Genomic DNA, 18,443 nt, shown 5'->3' with positions numbered 1-18,443 from the left:
GTCAGCCGGCCATCAGCCACAGCTTGGCTAGTGGGGTGACCTTTCAGTTCTACAGACGTGTGAGCACTCCCCCCACCCCACACACACACTATATATATATATATATATACACATATATATACACACATTCACATATATATATATATATACACACACACACACACACACACACACACACATGTATACACACACACACACACAAGTCAAAGTACAGTTACAAATCACTCCTCTTTGTTTTTATTAGCATTTCCCATACTGTCCCAACTTTTTTGGAAGTGCGGTTGTATTTAAACAAAACACTTATAAAGACAAGGTATTTGATGTTTTACCTAATCAACTGCATGTTTTTTTTTTTTTAAGATAAACATTTATTTTGAAACTGATGCATGCAACACTTTCCAAAAAAGTTGGGACAGGGGCAATTTAGGACTAATAGCGATGTGATAAGTTGCAATAAGAAGGTGATGTGAAACAGGTAAGGCAATCGTCTAATCAGAGTATATAAGGAGCCTCCAAAAAAGTCCTAGTCCTTCAAGAGCAAGGATGTATTAAGGCTCACCAATCTGCCAATTTTGGGCATTTCACCTTCTACAGTGCACAATATAATTAAAAGATTCAAGGAATCTGATAAAATCTCGTTGTGAAAAGGACAAGACTGAAAACCCCTTCTGAATGCATGTGATCTCCGTTCCCTCAGACATCACTGTCTTAAAAACCGTCATGAGTCTGTAATGGATATCTTGACATGGGCTCGGGAATACTTTGGTAAACCTTTGTAAGTCAACACCATTCGCTGCTGCATTCACAGATGCATGTTAAGGCTTTACTATGCAAAGCAGAAGCCATACATCAACACTGTCCAGAAACACCACAGACTGGGCTCGGTCTCATCTGAGATGGACAGTAGCACAGTGAAATCGTGTTTAGTGGTCCGACGAGTCAACATTTCAAATAGTTTTTGGACAAAACAGCCGTCGTGTTCTCCGGCCAAAGAGGAAAAGGACCATCCAAGCTGTTATCAGTGTCAGGTACAAAAGCCAGCGTCTGTCATGGTATGGGGGTGTGTCAGTGCCCATGATAACTTGCACATCTGTGAGGGCAGCATTAATGCAGAAAGATATGCACACATTTTGGAGCAACATATGCTGCCATCCAGGGCAGGACAACGCCAAACCACATTCTGCCTGCAGCATGGGGAGAACACGCAAACTCTGCACACACAGGGCAGCGGCGGGAATCGAACCCCCAACCCTTGAGGTGTGAGGCAACCATGCTAACCACTAAGCCGGTCATGCTTGTTCAATGAACCCTAAATAATTATTGCACACGCACCTGTGGAACAGTCCTTAAGACACGAACACGGTTACAATATCTTAGGACACTAAAGAGACCTTTCTAGTTATTCTGAGGAAAAAAAAAAAAACAGAAGAAAGATGTCTAGGGTTCTTGCTCACCTGCGTGAACATGCCATAGGCCTGCTGCAGGGAGGCATGAGGACTGCAGATGTGGCCAGAGCAATAAACTGCAATGTCTGTAATGTAAGATGCCTATGACTGTGCTACAGGGAGACAGGAAGGACAGCCGATCGTCCTTGCACTGGAAAATTACATGTAACCATGTGTGTCCCCCCAAGACGTGATCGAGAACTTGCAAATGCCTTGGTGGAAGAGTGGAGTAACATCTCACAGCAAGAACTGACAAATCTGGTGCAGTCCATGAGGATGAGATGCACTGTAGTACTTAAAGCCGCTGGAGGCCAGAGATACTGACTGTTACTTTTAATATTGACCCCCGCTTTGTTCCATTTCTGCTCGTCAAATGTCTGTGAAACTTGTTCGGGTTATGTCTCATTTGGTGAATATTTTTTATATTAAAACAAATATTTACATGTTAAGACATTGGCTGGAAATAAAAGCAGCTGAATGTGAGAGGACGTTTCTTTTTTTGGCTGTGTGTATGTGTATAAGTGTGTATGTGTAATCTGATTGATCAGAGGTTGATTAATTTTCTATAATAGCATAGCTCCAACAATAGTTCTGGCTGCAAATTTTATTTTTTGGAATAAAAATCCCAAGTTTATATTAATGAGTTTGCTCTAATACAGTGATCTCAACCCGGGGGGACTTGGAGAGATCTGAAGGGGGGGGGGGGGGGGGGTCGCAAATTGTTTTCAAGAAAAATAAAAAACACAGACAGGGCAACTCTGTGTATTTTATTGCTTTTCAAATAGTATGTGCATAAATGAAAAACCCCGCGTTCCCTCTCTTTCTGTATTTTCTTTTTGCTCTGGAGAGACGGAGCTTAGCCTGCCTTTTATCTAGCTGTCAGTGGAGACCAGTGTTGCCAACTTAGCGACTTTTCAGACCCCTTTAGCGACTTTTTTACTTTACTCTTTTTTATTTTTTTTGACAAAAAACGACAAACCTTAGCGACTTTCCAAATGTGGCCAGCACGGTCCTGCAAGTGCGAGGTCTTGCTTTCCAGCTGCACTCTCACCTCTCTCTGCGTCTGCTCTGTTCAGTGAGGGGCTGAGAGTCGGAGATTTAACAATGTCATGGATAACGAGATGCGCCCTTCGTCCCAATTTATCATTCATAAGCGAATGTTTTTAGAACGCAAGACGAATGTGATGCAACATGTTTTACATGTAATAGTACACGTTATTACAGCCTAGTTCTCTTGTTCAAAGTAGTTATAGTGTTCAAAAACAGTTTTGATCATTCATAGTTTTATAAAAGTTTTTTTTTTTTTTAAATCATAAAAGTTATGAAAACTTTTTTTTTTTTTTTTTTAAAGTACAAAAACACAAGAGCAAAAAAAAAAAACAACTATCAAAACAGATTATAGATTAGGTTAACATATAGATAGATTTTATATAGAATAGATCATTATACCTGGTCTCCTCCACATGATTGTGGATGCTTGGGGGGGGAAGGGGACTTTCACAGGGACTTGTATGGTAGACACATAATCTAATTCGAATAATAAATGGATTAAAATGCTGTAATTTAACAAAGGAAAAAATTTCCAAACCTTGTGAAGCTTTCTGTTTATATAACATTTATGGAAGGAGTCTCTAGTGTCAGAACTACAATCAGTAGAGAGAGAAGAGAGAAACACCATAACACACACTAATGTATATGTATATATATATATATATATATATATATATATATATATATATATATATATATATATATATACATACATGCATACATGCATACATGCACACACACACACACATAGTTTGCAAATTTCTGTGGTAGATGAGGACTAAACCACTCCAGGACACGTTGTTAAAGGAAAATAATTATCTTCAGAATGGTAACAATCACACAACCCTGTTGTTGATTATTTTCCTATAACTGCATGAGTATTCTGTTATGTTTTGTTCCATTTATTATGTTTCATGCTTCAAATATAAAAAGCCATCTCTGTGTTACATTAAGACAAAAATAGACACACTGTAATAAGTTGATAAATCTTTTGATGGTATCTCACTATTTTCTTTTAATAGTATTTTTTCCTCTTGCATGTCCCATATTTCTGTGGAGTGAAAAATCATTTCAAGCTGCATGCACTTCTTCATTGTTGTATGCGCAGTACAATGCTGCAGTGATGAATCGTTCGGAAAGGAAAGCTTTTTTTTTTTCTTCACAAACCAAATACAGCTGTTTACATGACCTCAAACGTATGACTTGCTTAGAAAGCCTGCTGTAGTTTGTTTGGTTTTTACAAACGATCGCGCGTCTCTTTCAGAGAACACGCTGAGCCTTCATTCTGTCAGTCACACATATACACACATGGAAACACAGAGAAAATCAGCTATATGGAGGCATATGATGTTAATCTGTACATGGCTGATTCTGTAGGGAGCCTTCAGCTAAAAAGCCACAAGCCATTCCTGTAGCACAGGGTCAGTGTGCTCTTATCCTCTCAGTGTAAGAAATGAAGCCCTGTACCTACTCCACCTGACAGGCCAGGCAGTAAAATTCCCTCTGGACTGAGACAGATTAGAGGTAGCTAGTATAACAGTGTGTAGTGGTAAGAGGTTTAAATCAACCAGAAAAAAAATAAAGAAAAAGCAAAAGAAAATTCGATTTAATTTGTGCTTCCATCAGCTACGGTTATGTTGAAATTTCTGAAGATGATGCAACACGATTAAGGTGGAAACTACAGCATAGACGTGAGATACTTATAGATATGTATACCACTGCGCTGTTGAATTCTCCAATCTTATTCATCAGATGATGCTGAATAATTTCCAATAACCACAGCTTTAACAGCGTGCTTTTCCTTTATCGTTTCTATAGCAACAGCACATTCACAACGACTTGTACAGCAGACACTCCAAGTAATTGAAGGTTAATACTAAACAAATAAACATGCATGTCGCTCGTTAACAAAAAAAAAAAAAAAAAAGTATAATTGTTGACATGGTGAACTTTCTGTAAACAGATGTTTGGGTAGTCTCTAGTGTCTTTGTAACAGTCAGAGGTGAAGCAGATTTCGATTCCGGAAGTGAATTAACTTGTTTCATTCTTTATAAATAAATAAATAATTGAAATAGGTAACAAATTGCTGTGGTATAAGAGGAATAAAACATTTCGGGATGCGGTGTTTGAGGGAAAATAATCAACGATGTGGACGCTGAAGCGGATTATTTTCCTACAACGACCGATCTTGTCATGATTTATTCCTTGCGTATTCAGTAACATTAAAAAATATTCTCTATCAAAAGCAATTTTAAAATACCGACCGTCGAATACTGCACATCTCGTAGAGAAGATGTGTGATTAGTGTGCAAAAACATGATCATACAAACATTCTCAAAAGTAATCTGGACTACAGCTGTCTTGTAATAAAATTCAACGGAAAAATTGTTTTGTTATTTAGAAATGGTTCAGACTGATCAGAAATAAACCCAGTTTCCACCCGATAGGGATTTATAGGAAAATTAGTTTCCATCACATTGTTTCCTACATATTGTCTACCCCCCCCCCCCCCCCCCCCCCCTTTATCAGTTTATAATAAACATATACAAAATTTGCATACACGAGGTACGAGGAAAACCTCGTACTGTCAGCATAACCGTTTCACCACGCAACATGTTAACATGAAACAATGCAAACGATATCAAAGCCACACTGATAATCTCAAGCTCTAACAATGCTGTCTAAATGACATTATTAAAGAATGAAATGAATAGTAATTATGTTATTCAAGTCGTCCTATGTAGCGTGATGAGTAAAACGTGATCACTGAGATATTCGATGGCAATGAAGTTGTAAGAATTTACTACGAGAGACTATTAAGGACTACTAAAGAGCTTCTTACCTGTTCCAGTAACTCCAGAACTGCTCGTTTAGATAAGTGCGATGACTGTGCTCATCCCCAAATGAGGCCTTGCTCTCAATCCAGTGGACAATGTGGCCTTCAACTGCTGAGAGTTAAAAATAATAATAAAAATTCAAACAGTATATCACGGATTTTGCACTGGATTTAGTTTGCTATGGCATTTTGAATACAGAAAGGAGATGTGTAAATCCATCTAACTTCATCATGAAGAAATGCTTCTCCTGAGGCGACATGTGGTATTTTCTTGTAAGATGCTTTTATAGTTTGTATTCAAAGAAGAAAAAGAAAAAAAAAAAAAAAACATCATAAGACATGAAATGGCATTATTTTAACATTAGCTTGCCAGTTGGGATTGTGTCTGATATAACTCTAGGCCTATTATCGTCACTGCTGACTGACCAAGTGATGCTTTTCTTACTGATTCTCCCAAGACTTACCAATGGGGACTTCTAGAATAATGTCAGGGGTCTTGTCATAACCCTTGGCCCGTAGCTGATTCTCATCTGAGGGGAAACATTTCATGCAATTACTTAAATCGTCCTAATCAAATTCAGCAAAAAGGAAGTGGACTTTATGCCTAAGTGACAAAAATGACCTTTATCATATTCGGGCACTAATAATAAAACAGCGTGTGGTTTGCTACTCGCCTCCAGATCACTGACCTATAGTGTGTAAATGGGAAAAGTAGGAGTGTGTTTAAAAATAAAGTAATATTGAAAAAAGTATATATCCCATACCTAGTGGGATAACTAACTCATTTATATGTCGACTTCCTACCGAGTATGTACAACAACAGACTCTACAGAAAGCACAGACTTTTGTACACACACTGAAATCATCACACTTTACATCTGCCAATGATTTGCAAACACTGCACAAAAATCCATCAGGGCAGGTTGGAGGTGGAAAGCACTGAGCTGGTGAGCTTCATAAAGAACAGAAAGGACATGGCTGGCATTATAGCAGCTGAAGGCATGACCCTTGTGTGCGTGTGCCTCAGCCATTGTCCTTGACTCGTGGCGCGGTTCGACCATTATTTGCGGAACACCTGATTTCTCCATTAAATCTCAGTCTGACCAGGTCATTCAATTCCAGGGGCTGGCCTCTCCGTCTTCAGCCAAGCTCGACTAATGGGCTGAGGGGGAAGAGGGCTGAAGGTCTTGGACTGTGAGGGGGTCTGTGCTGTGTGGTCGGTCTCTCTCTCTCTCTCTCTCTCGACACCTACCGGGCTGTTGACACCGTCATGCGGCGCCGATCGCCTTTTTACATCACCGTTGATTAAAATTAATGGGCCATCCCTAGTGTTGGGGAGCTTATTTCCAATCCATTTATCAGCTGAGCGAGGCCACCTCTGTGACCCCTGCGCCCCAAACTTTGACAGTTTTAGAACAGTCCTCGCGGCCGTCTCTGCTAAGGTCAGGACTCGGGGCCCAAATAAATGATATCTTCTTAATGACAGAAAGAAAAAAAAAAAAAAGAAAAGAAAGACTGATTCGAAAAACCCTGCTTGCTTTTCTGTAGGGTATTGAGATGGGAAAAGAAAAGGAAATTTCACACCTGGCTACTCACAACCTTAACTTTAAAGTCTTCCAACATCATGATGCTTAGACTGAGGCGGGGTTCGGAGACAGCAGGTCAATATGCATCTGTCTATCGTATTTATGGTACAATCTATTCTTAAAACGAGCGCAAAACAATTACATAAAGGAGATTTTACGTACGTTTACTATAAATTCAAGTATGAAGAGGACAATGGACGAAACCCCAATGGCTTTAATTCACAGGTAATAAAAGAACAATAAATCCTCAATTATATCGCTGTTCACAAATAAAAGGAAATAGGAATTCTGGTGGTAAACAGCTTACCTACAAAGGAGAGGTTCCTCTCTCGGAGTTTCTCTCGCAGGATCTCCTCATGCTCATGACCAATAGCACTGATGAGGCATAGTTTAGGAAAAGCAGGAAGCAACTTTTAAGTACAACTAAAGAATTAACTCAGCACATGATGCCTTACAGTCTACTTCGAAACATTTATTTGAGTAAACGTTTCAACTGATACAGCAGATTAATGCCTGCTATTTTAATTTTAAATAAAGAGCAAAGGGGGGGAGGCAACTTGTCAAATTTGACTCATAAAATGGGGGCAATTTTACCTGCATGCAAGGTTGCTATGGAAACGCCCAAGTTTCAGAGCAGTGTTGCTGTGGCAACACCAGAAGAGTGTACTATTGTCTGTGTGTGTGTGTATATTTTTTTAATATAATATAGATGCTTGGGAATAGCAACTGCAATAAAGTTGAGAATCAATAGGATTGGGTGTGAATTTTTTTTCCCCAGCCACTAAACGATACTTAAGATGAAGATCACAATCACCTGGAATTGCATTTGAAAATGATGAAAAGTGCCACAGTGCATTGAATGGTACACTTAATGCAAAAGAACAGCACAACAAACTCTAATATCTAATGTGCACAGGGTTGGGAAAACGCCACTGCATAATCTCAAACTGGGACGGTATATGGTATACACTTCAGGTTGTTGATATTTATTTGACTGATAGGTACTTAACATTTCCAATTTATCAGATCAGGTCTGATTTCATGCTTAACTCCTGCTAAATGAGCTCATGTGCCTTTTCGCTGAGACATGCCACTGAGACAAGTGACTGCCTGGGTCATTACGGGGACGTCTGGGTGCAGGCACTGGAGCAAGTCCCCTGATGTCATGATGCAGCGCCAGAAGAAGAGCGAGTGGGCTGGTTTGATGATCCCTCAGAGGAAAAGCAAGTGAATGAGGAATAATGCTGGAGGGAGAGGTGTGAAAGGAGGTAAAGAGGCAGGATGACGATGGTGGGCAGGGTGGGACAAGGTTCAGTGGCCAAGAACAGACAAGCCTAGCATGGTCCCCAGCTGCCTGGTCCTAAACAGCCTGCAGACTGACCAACTCCACCTCTCCCTCTCTCTCTCTCTCTCTCTCTCACACACACACACAAAATAGTCTCATGGGTGCAGTATTTATATGATGACCCATTTCTGACAGCCCATAACCGTCCGTCTCCCGTTCTCTGATCACTGAGACTGCATCACTGGCTGTAGCCAGGAGAACAAACTTACGAGTGGGTATGTTCAAGTCAGAATCGCTTTCTTGAATCGTTTTCTATGGTTTGATTTGATTTCAGATTTAAGCACACCAGAAAGATGTTCATTCACTGATCAGAAATATTGTGACGAAAATGCCATGTTTACCCAAACAACAGGCAACAAGGAGCTGGTGAGCAAAAAAAAAAAAAAAAAAAAAAGATATGTAATATAATGTAATGTAATAAATCATTTTAATACAGTGGTATTTTTGTTCCATGTATTTTTGAAACACATTCTAACTGTGCGGCACTTTAGCTCCGTCCTCTGCCGTGTCGGTCAGCAGCTCACGTGTCCAACGTGCCGTAACCCGTAATATGTAGCAAAATTTGCTTCAGTTTGAATCAGGGTTGAATCATGTTCTCATCGCAATCAAACCCTATTAGAGCTCTCTTGGAAGTGTAGTGAGTGCATGTCTGACAGCTAGTTTCTTCAATTATGCAGTTTAGTCCATTTGAACCAAACCCTGGTGCTTTGTACTCTTTAGTGTGGTTCTTTAGCCAGGTGAGAACACAGCAATTGGACTCGGGTGAGGACCAAAACATTTGACTGAAGTAGACTAGGTCTGATTTCAGTCAAATCTCTGTGCTAGAGTTTGCACTGAGAATACAATCTGACCCTCAGTTGACCAAACACGGCTATGTACTGTGGTTTGTGAGGAGCATTTTTGACATATGAGGCAAAATGGAGCTAAAGCTCGACAGGAATATGATTTATTCTGGATACAACTGGAAATGCTGGATCATCATCATCATCACGTTATTTCGGCCGCTCCCCTTTAGGGGCTCACTACAGCGGATTAACAATCGGCATATTTTAATTTGGCGCAGGTTTTATGCCGGATGCCCATCCTTACTTTTTATCCAGGCTTTGGACCGGAACTGAGAGTACCAGTGGCTATGTTGGTCCCCTGCCTGGGAATCGAACCCAAGCCGCAGCGGTGAGAGCGTGGGATCCTAGCCGCTAGACCGACTATTATGAATTATTAATTTATTGATTTGTTCTCCATGCTTGGTTGAGATCTGTGATTCTTTACGCATTTTAACCAAAGCTTTATTGAACTTTTTCCATTACTGTATTTCTGACCAATGAATAAAAGTACTCAAAGTATTTTTTCAGCTCTGCCCCTTCCCACATGCCCCTCAGGAAAGTTTTTTTGTGTGCAAACACTGGAGACAACTTAACGCCTTGCACCAATAACAGTGTTGGATACACAGACAGCCAAATTCATTAACAAGGATGTGTACGTAGCCGTTACATCCAAAATGGTTTACTGATGAACTCATCAACTTCACATGGACATCTCAACTGTATTATTGTGTGTCAAACAGTTGAAGTCCCAGTCACTGAAAAGTGGATAACTTCACTTGTATACAATAGACATTAAATTAAATATCAAAATGCCCCCGATGCTTATACTAAAGATCCTTTCAACAGATGTATCACTGTGTGACTCTGTGTAGAAATCATTAGATTTATAATTCCATTATCTGGTGTCACACAGAAGAGGACGGGTTGCCTTTTGAGTCTGGTTCCTCTCAAGGTTTCTGCCTCATGTCGTCTCGGGGAGTTTTTCCTTGCCACCACAGCTTTGCAGACGAGGGACAAATTTAAATCTATATCCACATTTCTGTAAAGCTGCTCTGTAAAAATGTCCATTAAAAAGGCGATATAAATAAAATTGAACTGAATTAAAAGTCAGTCAGTCAAACTCACTCAGCTCAAACAGAAACCGAAAATCATAAGAATCAAGTTAACTAACTCTAATTTAAATTCAGCATACAGACTAAGTGTGAAACAGAATGAGTGTGGTGTGTAAAAGAAGGAAAGACGAAAGGAGGCCTGACTGAAGGACGAAGGACAAAGGTCCATCATGGTGACCTGACAAGTACTCTCCAAGGTGCTGCTAAATCTCCCATAAACACACAAGAGGAAGAGAATAAACTAGAGCAAGTGAGTTAAAAGGGGATTTACTTCAAACCTGTGCAATAAGTGAATTTGGTGAAAGCTTGTTTGGATAGAGCCTGCTTCCTGTTTGCATGTCGTCTCAGACAACCTCGTCTTCGGCTGCATCCACCATATTGAAATGATCCATAAATAGAGAATTACAGAAGAATGATGCACTACTTACCCTACCTATAGATATATACAATCACACACACACACAGAGAACTTCAGGTGAAGCTCGACACATCTCCGAGAACAGCTCCTCGTCAACTTTAGGCTTAAAATTTTATGGGAAAGGATACTGTTTGATGCAGTCGACCAGCGGTCCATAACAGCAGTCATTTATGGTGCACTGAAAAAAAAAAAAAGAGGGAAGAAATATTGCAGCTTGGCTAAGGGGGGTGGAAGAGGGGCTCTGTGTACCCGTTAAACTGATAGCAGGAAGGGAGGCAAACACTGGAGACGACTTCATGCCACGCACCAGCACAGACACTCGCATGATGCTATTAGCAAATATGAGATGCTGGATTATTTACTGGAGCTGCATGCATGTCTAGTCAAGTGAATCAACATGCAAGTGTACGTACATCCGAAGACACGTACTGATGACATCATCGACTTCACATGGACATCTCCAATGCATCATTAGTCACCTGTTATGCATTAATTCAGCATTTAATGCATAAAAGTGATCGAGACAGTGAGCTTACCTGTTCCACATGTCTGGCCAGCTGCACATCTGGAATTAAAGATGGCTCCCGCAACATGCTGTTCAAGACTTGCTTGGATGCTGATTATAAGGGGAAAAATCCACACATACAAATAAATAAATAAATAAATAAATAAATAAATAAACAACAAACAGAAAACTATCACTATTATGGAACTACAGCTTAACAGACAGCCAGGAAAGAAACCTTTTGCCCTAATTGACTAGGTCATGCCAGTGATATATCACTGTTAGCACAGCTCTAGACACAAATACCATCTTTTACACCACTTACTCTGACACGTTCCATACTCAATTGGGTGGAAGCTCCGAGCCGAGTGAGTTTTTGCGCAGATAAATGCTTCAGTCATGTTATGAAGGATGAATATTTTGCATCTCTCACCCCATTCCAGCAGCACTGACGTTATAAATCACATTGCTAGGCCATTGGATTGATTTCTTATTATTGCAAAGGCAAAAAATCTCCAAGTCATTTTTCACGCACATTCCGATTAAATGGATTGTATCGCCGTGTGACGAAATGGCGGACGTGCACGATTCTAATGATGTATACATGTGGTCATGAAGAATTGCTGCTGCTGCCTTGACACTTCCAGGAATGTTTCTATCTTTTAAAAAAGAAGAAAGAGGAAAAAAAAAAAAAAAAAAAAAGAGCGGTGAAAGAGAAATAGAGGGAGAGACAGAGAGGAAGCATCGGAGATTTGGTCCCTAAGCAGATTTGAAGGATACAGGAATGATTAGAGGAAAAGAGATGTGATGAAATAAAGAAACACTTTAAGCTCTGCTTTCAGGTCCCTCCATGATCTTCATACCATACATGCTTTTATTAACCATAAACCTCTCTCTCTCCTTCCAGCTCTCTCTGAGGTGCTGCTCCTCACGTCTCATTCCAAACCCCCGGTGGAGAAATGACAAATACGAGGTGTACGCTGTGATCTGCCGCTGCTAGAGAGACAGAACAAAGCCCAGTCAGCACTCCTCTCTCCCTCTCCGGAGCCGAGCCGAGGCCTGCGAGGCACCTTATTTCTCCTCTCATTTTTCTCAGAGATTGGTACCTTCACACGCAGATCTATACGGTGCTCCTGTGCTGCTCGCCACCGAAGAAAGAGGGTTATATTTTCCCCTTGAGTTAGGACACCTCATGACAAATGATAATGGATAATCAATAAAGCGGGAAATATGAGGCAGCAAACTTTATGAAGCCACGAGACATATTACTCCCCAACAACACTCGTTTCCCTTAACAAAGTCACTACTCGACTGTGCCTAATAATCTGAAAGAAAATCAAAGGACCCACAACCACATCAGCAATATTGGCAACTTATTCCACTTTAATGGCATTTTGATTGATTTTTTTTCCCTCCTAATGGTAGTTTTATAGATTTGACGCTGCTCCTGCAAAACAGTACTGTGTAATAAACCTCCCTGAAGGCAAACAGCAGCCATTAAAGCTCTTGTCTTACTAGCACTCATAATTGGAGGTTGACCACCATCAAATTTTGGTGCCTCTCTCTCACACACAAACACACACACACACACACACACATATCGCATTTCAGCTTTTCATTTGCCTGAATTCCCCCCACCACCACCCCGTTTTGTTGGATATAATACATGGGGCTTCTTTTCCCTCCATTTTCTGAGGGAAGGGGTTAAAAAACGATTGCAAAGAAGGTGACCTTGGAGCGGACATTGTGCGGTTTCAGCCATGCTCTGACCTGATGAAATCCGAAGGCCTGCACGCTAATAAATCAGGCTGTTTTTAAAATGAGTTTAGCCTAATGCTCATTCATCACCGGCCGTAATGCCATTTGCAGCCCGGGATCCGCCGTCGCGCCCAAACAGCCTAGTAAATAACAACAGAACCTAACATCCTCGCATCACTGCAGCCTCGAACATCAGCATACATTTATTAAAGACGCCTCTGCCTTTCTCACACACACACACCGCAAAACTCCCCCTGTAGCGCGATTTCACAACACACAATAGAGCACTGTAAATACACACCAAATTTATTGTAATTGTCCCATGTCGGCATAAATTCTGACTGAGGAATCCTTATCTGAGGAAGCGTGCATTGGAGGAGAATACTAAAAAGAGCAGCTTCACCTCCTCTGGGACTTGTACGTGAAAACACAGACCGGTGTTTACTAAAAAAGAAAAAAAAGAAAAAAAAACAAGAGAGAGAAAACACCAGTGCTTTTATCAGGCCCTGATGAAATGATGAATGACGCAGGAGAAATGAGCCTAACCTTGCATGATTTCTCTCCCCTTAGTCCTATCGTTTATATCTTTTCTCCTTCTCCACCAGGATGAAAAAGTCATTATCTTATCTTGAAAAAAAGAAGAAGAAGAAAAAAAAAAAAAGAAAAATGGTAGAAATCTCATTAGAAGCCAACATTTGTTGAGGGAGGACCGTAATAAACAATAACGGATGATGATCGTTATTGCCCCTGACACTGATGAGCTCCTATGCAAGTTTGTTTATTAATTAAAATACCCCCCCCCCTTTTTTTTTAAACACCCTCCCATTCCACACGACAACATACCCCCTTACGGACGGTTCCAGCGCATAAGCCATTGAGCTGCAGAGGCGCTCGTACATCAAACTTCATGGTGCAAAGGAGAGACGGGGCGCTGATAACGTGCCCCGATAAAGCTGATTTTCCATGATGAATCTCGGAGCATATAAATTGGCTAATATCTGAAAACATTTACAGATACTAGAGGAATTGACTACTTGTGGGACATGATGGATGAGCCTCTCAGAGCCCGGCGGACAGCTCTGCAAATCTCGCCCTGGCTGACTAAAGCCCTCATTTGATTTTCCAATTTACTTCTCTTAAATCTATCCTCCTGGTTGCTCTGTCTGGGGAGGTGGAGCAGTGCTCCTTTCTTTCTTCCACCCATTTATGCAGCGCTGGTTGGAGGTGCAGGTTGGGTCCCGGCAGGGTTAGCGGGGCAGAACTGATCTGCCTCGGCCCGATTGGGGCTGATCGCGGAGAGCAGCTCGGGTCTGGGTCAGAGCTTCTCACAGCCTTGCGCCTGACTCCAGTTCCTCTGCTCGACAGTAATTAGTATACACGTCAAGGCAAGTAGTACCTGCCTGCTTACCTCACTCAACCCCTCTACCACCACCACACACATTCAAACCACATCTCACCACACTTAGACCTCTTTATTTCTGCTTAATGTGGATCTCGTTATTCAAAACCTAAAACGAGCTGTATTGCCATTTATGTCTACCTAGAATAAATACAGTCAGTACTGTAATGCTCTGCTTTGTAATATAATTCAATTTTTCAGCCAAACTGTATTAGTTATATTTCAAGTCGGTCCCAAAGTGAGCACTTCCACGTTCAGGACACCCCCAACAACGCGACTCAATAAAGTTCAGGTGACCAAACACGATACAACGATAAATCTTAAACAAGTCCAATCACATTGTAAGAAAGGCTGGAGAAGAGATCTAATCTCATGTAAGGCCTTGGGAAAATGGAAAAGGTCAAATAGCTGGTAAAATTGCCTTCTCCCCCAAAAAAAGAAAAAAAAAAAACCTCAGTGTCGCTAAATCTAGCAGCACTTCAAATCATGTCAGAAATGAAGAGAGGAGGGTGGAGGGAGATTGGGAACGAGCAGAGTGAGAGTCAGTTTGAATGACTCCATTGGTGGCTTTTAAGCTGCATGAAAAGCAGGACCATAGTGACCACATGATAACTACTGAGCTCCAAATCTACAAAAAATATAAATAAATAAATTAAAAAAAAAAAACAACAAAAAAAAACGTATAAAACAGCTACAAGATCATTAGTGCAAAGTACTAATATACCACACTTATACAGTTATATATTATTTTATTTTTCCCACCACAGCCCCTCCCTGTCCTTTACCCTCTCAGTATAGAAGTTATCATCATACTCAATACATGTTGAAATGTACTGCCTTATTTACAAGCACAACCAACCAATCGTGGTCGCTGCCTGCCAGTTTAACAGTTTGGGGAAATCACACACGTACAACAAACAGGCTGCTGCAAAAGATGAGAAACAATTTAAATCTCTTTATTGATTCTAACCAAGTGATTGTGTATATATTCCACCGTCCCAAAGGTACAATTTCTATGTCTCCTAAATGCAAAAGGGGAAAGAAAGGGAATAAAAATAATGGTGCTGGGTAATGGCAAGTCGCTCACAGACTTGGAAGCAAGGTCCCTTATATAGAAGTCTATTGATCCATGCTGTCCGCTGGGGGGGGGGGGGGGGGGGGGGATAGAGAGAGAGAGAGAGAGAGAGAGACATGTCAAGTCTAGGCAAGTGGGGGTAGGGAATGATGAATGTGCCTGCCAATGCCACTGAACAAACCTGTTAGCTAATTGCCACCAAAGACAATTATCCTTGCATTGCTTCATAATGGAAACACATTACAAAACTCTAATATACACACAGGGAGATTCAGGGATCTGACCGCAAAGCCTGTGTGCTGAATTTCACTGCCCAAGGCCAGTCAGGTCAGCAGTGAGAAGGGGGAGGACAGGCTATAGATGTCAAAATAGAAGTCACCCTGACCACATCACCTAAGCAGTGATACGCCACACCATCACCTGCTGCACAGAGGGAAAAAAAACTGAACCGCAAACAAAAATTAGCCAGTTTAATAAAACCACTGTGACTCAAGTTAAAAACGTGACTTTCCCCATGACGTGCGAATCACAACAGCTTTTTCCCCTTGAGCTCCCTGGCCAAGGACCATCTGAATCCTCGCCCTCACGGTGTTTTCCCTATCTGGAACGCTGCCCTAGTCTCCACGCTATAGCAGGACTACTATTTTGACAAGCGGTGGACAACGGCGGGTCCAACGCAATCACAAGCCTGACAGTGACAAATGACTGTGCTGTGGCCGAGTTGAAAATAACACACATCCACTTTAATCTCTTTCTTGATTAAATCGAAGGCGTGCGGTTTTGACATCATGTGATTCTCTCATAAAGCACTGACTCCTGGTTTGGCGCTGGGATGGGACGTGTCTGCTGGAGTGATACGGGGTCGGGCAGTATGCATGCGAGTGTGCACATGTGCTGTATCTTAAAGATGGGAGGATTGGGAGATGGGGGTGGGAAATGAGACAGAACTCTAGAGAGAGTAAAAGGAAGAGAAAGTGTGAGAGGAGGAAACCACCACAAACGCATTCAAATGAATGCACAAAGGAAAAAAATAGGATGTCAAATCCTACTGACATCAAGGTGCAAATAAAAAGAGAGAGAGAAATGGTGTGGAATAACAAGAGCAGAAAAGCAACAGGGATGCAAAAAATGGCAAGATGGGTAGATACGTGTGCCTTTTCTCTTAAATTGTGCATTTCTAGACTAAAGTTATATCATTGGTAGTGCATGAGATCCACAATTCAATCCCAACACACGGAGATAAAGCAGCCCAAGGCTCATTGGAATTTATTTTTAAAAAATTTGAATTGACTCATAACCTGCAAGAAATGGATTCTTTATTAGAACCTACTTCAATAACTTCTCCAATAATTTATAAAATGTTCTTTTTTTTTGTCTGTAGTGAATAATATTAATAATAATAATGACACCAACAACAATCATATTATGATTATCATCATCATCAACAACATATATTCATATTTTCAATGTATTTTAATTTTTGTATTTATTATTGTACTCGTATCCCTTGGAGTAAACTAGCATTTTCTTCTTATTTATTTAACACAATAACCTTTTCTTTTTAAGAGCACCCATTATCCTTCCTCCTTTCTCATCAGTGGTATCTAAAAAGGTTTCCTTTATCTCTCATTTTCTTCTCAGTTCCACTGGCTAGAGGGAAAAAAAACAGGGGTTATAAATAACACTGATGAAATGGAGGAGCATTGATCTAAACAGCAGTTAAGTGGTGGGTGGTCCGCAGAGCACTTAATTGTCAGTCATGTGCCGCAGGTACGACCGCCAGTGACCCGTGTGTCTCGCGGAAAAAAAAGTGCCGATGCAAAATAAAGTGCATGGACTCACATATTGAGCCCTGGTGCTCCTCCAGGAATCGCTCCAGCAGCAGACGAGCCAGCAGAGACGGGGACAGGTCCACCTGGGGGACATGACAATGCACCTTTATGTCTGAGAGCACTAGTTTTAGATAGAGACATTCTGTAGTGGCAATCATAGGTAGGCAAGGACATACGGTGACTCAAATGTTTGTCACAACACAACATCAATATCAGTCTAGTATCATAACGGCAAAAAACCAAAACACTGCTATGGCAGTAAAAAATACCACCGATCATCTGACATTCATTACAGTGTGAAAATGATACCATTTTGCGTTTCCGTTTTTGCACATGTCTAGGAGCATGAGCTTACATACTGAATAAAACTCTTCACCTCGACGTTTTATATTTAACGTCGTCCAGAAAATGGTATTTGATGGCAATTGCTTCCCAACTAATTTATTAATCTACGTTAAAGTTATACTACGTGTCCTATGATGGACTGGCACAGCATCCAGAGTGCATTCCCACCTCATGCCCAACAACATCATAATGAAGTTTGCTTTTGCTAAGCTGTCTAACTGGTGCGCAAACTTCCCCAAGACCACATGAAATTTGACTAGTCTCTAGATCAGTGGTCACTGTTCCTAGAGACCCGCCTTCCTGAAAACTTTAGCTCCAACCATAATCGTGCTAAATCACGCTGATCAACTAAAACAGCTGTTACATTTTGGCTGGAGATAAAACCTACAGGAAGGTACATCTCAAGGAAGAGGGTTGGTGACCACCACTCTAGATGCATAATGTTTCATTAAATTTTTAGCTTATTTTGAATGTTTAGCGCTTTTAATAAAAGATATTCCAATGTAGATTTAGACCCTTAATGAGTGAGTGAAAGCTGAGAACACAGTACACTCTTAATGATTACAGCAGCAGCTCTTAGCTACAAGTCTACCATAGACAGGTTAGATTATCCACTGAAGCAAGTGTGAGACTTGGCCATAAACTGTTTTTGGGAAGTACAAATCTTTAGGATGTCCATGCGAGACCAACTACAGCAGCAGAAGGTGAGTCACGAGTGCAGAAAACTCCAAGGAGACGTAGAATATCAGGATGAATCGAGCAATCAATGTCAATATAGCGTTGTTAATTTTAAATAAAAGAAAGTTGTGTGCGAGAGATATAAAACTGTTTGCCACAAGGTACTATTGAACAAGTATTAAACGCTCAATACTATTTGAGATTTTGTAATGTAGTTTAATTATACTCAATGATT

The 18,443-nt window shown here is 40.8% G+C and overlaps 1 protein-coding gene across 6 annotated transcripts in view; it reads right to left on the bottom strand.

Annotated features, from left to right (window-relative positions):
- cdin1 (CDAN1 interacting nuclease 1) overlaps positions 1 to 18,443 on the bottom strand; it is a 66,979-nt gene that overhangs the window by 25,919 nt on the left and 22,617 nt on the right. For 4 of the 6 annotated variants that reach the window (XM_053682599.1, XM_053682598.1, XM_017477072.3 and 1 more), the window contains 6 exons: positions 17,196 to 17,268; positions 11,153 to 11,232; positions 10,745 to 10,794; positions 7,225 to 7,292; positions 5,796 to 5,861; positions 5,338 to 5,443 (listed from right to left, as the gene is read on the bottom strand). In XM_053682599.1, coding sequence (XP_053538574.1) covers positions 5,338 to 5,443; positions 5,796 to 5,861; positions 7,225 to 7,292; positions 10,745 to 10,794; positions 11,153 to 11,232; positions 17,196 to 17,268 — 443 coding nt within the window. Of the gene's footprint in view, positions 1 to 5,337; positions 5,444 to 5,556; positions 5,613 to 5,795; positions 5,862 to 7,224; positions 7,293 to 10,744; positions 10,795 to 11,152; positions 11,233 to 17,195; positions 17,269 to 18,443 lie in introns of all 6 variants that reach the window. The other 2 variants (XM_017477073.3, XM_047157774.2) reach the window with 2 other exon arrangements.

This window comes from Ictalurus punctatus, chromosome 9 (genome assembly GCF_001660625.3).
Source record: "Ictalurus punctatus breed USDA103 chromosome 9, Coco_2.0, whole genome shotgun sequence".
Taxonomy (NCBI): domain Eukaryota; kingdom Metazoa; phylum Chordata; class Actinopteri; order Siluriformes; family Ictaluridae; genus Ictalurus; species Ictalurus punctatus.
The sequence above is the reverse complement of the archived record's forward strand: the minus strand, read 5'-3'. Positions and strand labels throughout refer to the sequence as shown.